Genomic DNA, 3,052 nt, shown 5'->3' with positions numbered 1-3,052 from the left:
CCCCCCCCCCCACACACATACACAGCCCAGCTGGAAGGGACCCGTCTCCTCTGCCCCGTGCGCCCTGCGCCACGTCTCCAAAGCAGGGCTACCCAAGGGCGCGCTCCGGGCGCTGACGGGTCCGCTTCCCCGCAGGGTTCGCCTTCCCCGACTGGGCCTACAAGCCCGAGTCGAGCCCCGGCTCGCGGCAGATCCAGCTGTGGCACTTCATCCTGGAGCTGCTGCAGAAGGAGGAATACCAGAGCGTCATCGCCTGGCAGGGCGACTACGGCGAGTTCGTGATCAAGGACCCCGACGAGGTGGCGCGGCTGTGGGGCATCCGCAAGTGCAAGCCCCACATGAACTACGACAAGCTGAGCCGGGCGCTGAGGTGAGGGGCCGGGGGGGAGCCCGGGGGGAGCCCCCCAAAGCGAGACGCACAACAGACTGGGGCCAGCCCTGCCTGCGGAGCGCGTCCCCGCCTGAGACCCCACCCCAGCCCCCGGAGCGCCCAGGTCCCAGCTAGCGAAGGGGGGCTGGTGGGACGGTAGTTAACGGCTCCAGAGCCGGGACTCCTGGGTTCTTTTCTCAGCCACGGGACACCAGGCTGAGGCATTTGTCTGGACCCTGCCTCAGTTTCCCCACACATAAAATAAGCGGGGGAGGGGTTATTTGAAGCCCCCCATGATTGGGGGGTGGACTCAGCAGGACGGTGGGGGGTGGGTAGCAGTGTTTGTAACGTCTATAGCGATGAGTCCAGCCCTGGGCCCCCCCAGCTCCTGGCTGCCCCCCCCCATTGAGAGACGATGATTCACTTCGGCCGGCCGGGCTCCCTGAGACTCCGCCTCCCGTATTAATATTCATGAGCCGCTAAGTGCTATTGAGGGCCTCGGACCCGCCCCCTGGCTGGGAAATAAACTCCGCCAATGCGGGGCTCAGCAGGGGGGCGCTGTCCCCTCTTACTGTCCGTGCTGCCCCCAAGGGGCGCTAGGGGGAGTTGTGCTGCAGGGAGGGGGGGCTCAGCAGGGGGCGCTCCCCTCTCACTGTCCGTGCTGCCCCCAAGGGGCGCTAGGGGGCGCTGTGCTGCGGGGAGGGGGGGTCAGGGGGGGCTGTCCCCTCGCACTGTCGGGCTGCCCCCAAGGGGCGCTAGGGGGCGCTGTGCTGCAGGGAGCGGGGTGGGGGTCAGCAGGGGGCCCTTCCCTCTCACTGTCCGTGCTGCCCCCAAGGGGCACTAGGGGGTGCTGTGCTGCAGGGAGCCGGGGGTCATAGACTCATAGACGTTAAGGTCAGAAGGGACCATTATGATCTTCTAGTCTGACCTCCTGCACAACGCAGGCCACAGAATCTCACCCACCCACTCCTGTAACAAACCCCTAACCTATGTCTGAGTTACTGAAGTCCTCAAATCGTGGTTTAAAGACCTCAAGGTGCAGAGAATCCTCCAGCAAGTGACCCATGCCCCACGCTGCAGAGGAAGGCGAAACCCCCCCAGGGCCTCTGCCAAGCTGCCCTGGAGGAAAATTCCTTCCCGACCCCAAATATGGCGATCAGCTAAACCCTGAGCATGTGGGCAAGACCCACCAGCCAGCACCCAGGAAAGAATTCTCTGTAGTAACTCAGATCCCACCCCATCTAACATCCCATCACCGGGCATTGGGCATATTTACCGCTAATAGTCAAAGATCAATTAATTGCCAGAATTAGTCTATCCTATCATACCATCCCCTCCATAAACTTATCAAGTTTAGTCTTGAAGCCAGATATGTCTTTTCCCCCACTGCTCCCCTCGGAAGGCTGTTCCAGAACTTCACTCCTCTAATGGTTAGAAACCTTCGTCTAATTTCAAGTCTAAACTTCCTGGTAGCCAGTTTATATCCATTTGTTCTTGTGTCCACATTGGTACTGAGCTGAAATAATTCCTCTCCCGCCCTGGTATTTATCCCTCTGATATATTTATAAAGAGCAATCATATCCCCCCTCAGCCTTCTTTTGGTTAGGCTAAACAAGCCAAGCTCTTTGAGTCTCCTTTCATAAAACAGGTTTTCTATTCCTCGGATCATCCTAGGAGCCCTTCTCTGTACCTGTTCCAGTCTGAATTCATCCTTCTTAAACATGGGAGACCAGAACTGCACCCAGTATTCCAGATGAGGTCTCACCAGGGCCTTGTATAACGGTGCTAACACCTCCTTATCTCTACTGGAAATACCTCGCCTGATGGATCCCAAGACCGCATTAGCTTTTTTCATGTCCAGATCACATTGGTCATAGTCATCCTGTGATCAACCAATACTCCGAGGTCCTTCTCCTTCTCTGTTACTTCCAACTGATGTGTCCCCAATTTATAACCAAAATTCTTGTTATTAACTTTTCACTTTTCACTATTAAATTTCATCCTATTACTATTACTCCAGTTTACGAGGTCATCCAGATCTTCCTGTAGGATATCCCGGTCCTTCTCTGTATTGGCAATACCTCCCAGCTTTGTGTCGTCCGCAAACTTTATTAGCACATTCCCACTTTTTGTGCCAAGGTCAGTAATAAAAAGATTAAACAAGATTGGTCCCAAAACCGATCCCTGAGGAACTCCACTAGTAACCTCCCTCCAGCCTGACAGTTCACCTTTTAGTACGACCAGCTGTAGTCTCCCCTTTAACCAGTTCCTTATCCACCTTTCAATGTTCATATTGATCCCCATCTTTTCCAATTTAGCTAACAATTCCCCATGTGGAACCGTATCAAATGCCTTATTGAAATGGAGGTAAATTAGATCCACTGCGTTTCCTTTGTCTACAAAATCTGTTACCTTCTCAAAGAAGGAGATCAGCAGGGGGCGCTCCCCTCTCACTGTCCGTGCTGCCCCCAAGGGGCGCTAGGGGGCGCTGTGCTGCGGGGAGGGGGGGTCAGGGGGGGCTGTCCCCTCGCACTGTCGGGCTGCCCCCAAGGGGCGCTAGGGGGCGCTGTGCTGCAGGGAGCGGGGGGTCAGCAGGGGGCGCTGTCCCCTCTCACTGTCCGTGCTGCCCCCAAGGGTCGCTAGGGGGCGCTGTGCTGCCGGGAGGGGGGGCAGCGGGGGGGG

The 3,052-nt window shown here is 56.9% G+C and overlaps 1 protein-coding gene across 1 annotated transcript in view; it reads left to right on the top strand.

Annotated features, from left to right (window-relative positions):
- Positions 1 to 119: 119 nt before the first annotated feature.
- The window catches only part of LOC112122906 (ETS domain-containing transcription factor ERF-like), a gene marked incomplete at its 5' end in the record, with an annotated part of 5,135 nt that continues 2,202 nt past the window's right edge, over positions 120 to 3,052 (top strand). Inside the window, one exon of the mRNA XM_026662645.1 lies at positions 120 to 370. Coding sequence (XP_026518430.1) covers positions 120 to 370 — 251 coding nt within the window. The remainder of the gene's footprint in view (positions 371 to 3,052) is intronic.

This window comes from Terrapene carolina, unplaced genomic scaffold (assembly GCF_002925995.2).
Source record: "Terrapene carolina triunguis isolate 2854851 unplaced genomic scaffold, T_m_triunguis-2.0 Scaffold29019, whole genome shotgun sequence".
NCBI classification, from domain to species: Eukaryota; Metazoa; Chordata; order Testudines; family Emydidae; genus Terrapene; species Terrapene triunguis.
Note: the sequence above shows the minus strand (reverse complement) of the source record. Positions and strands in the feature narration are given on the sequence as shown.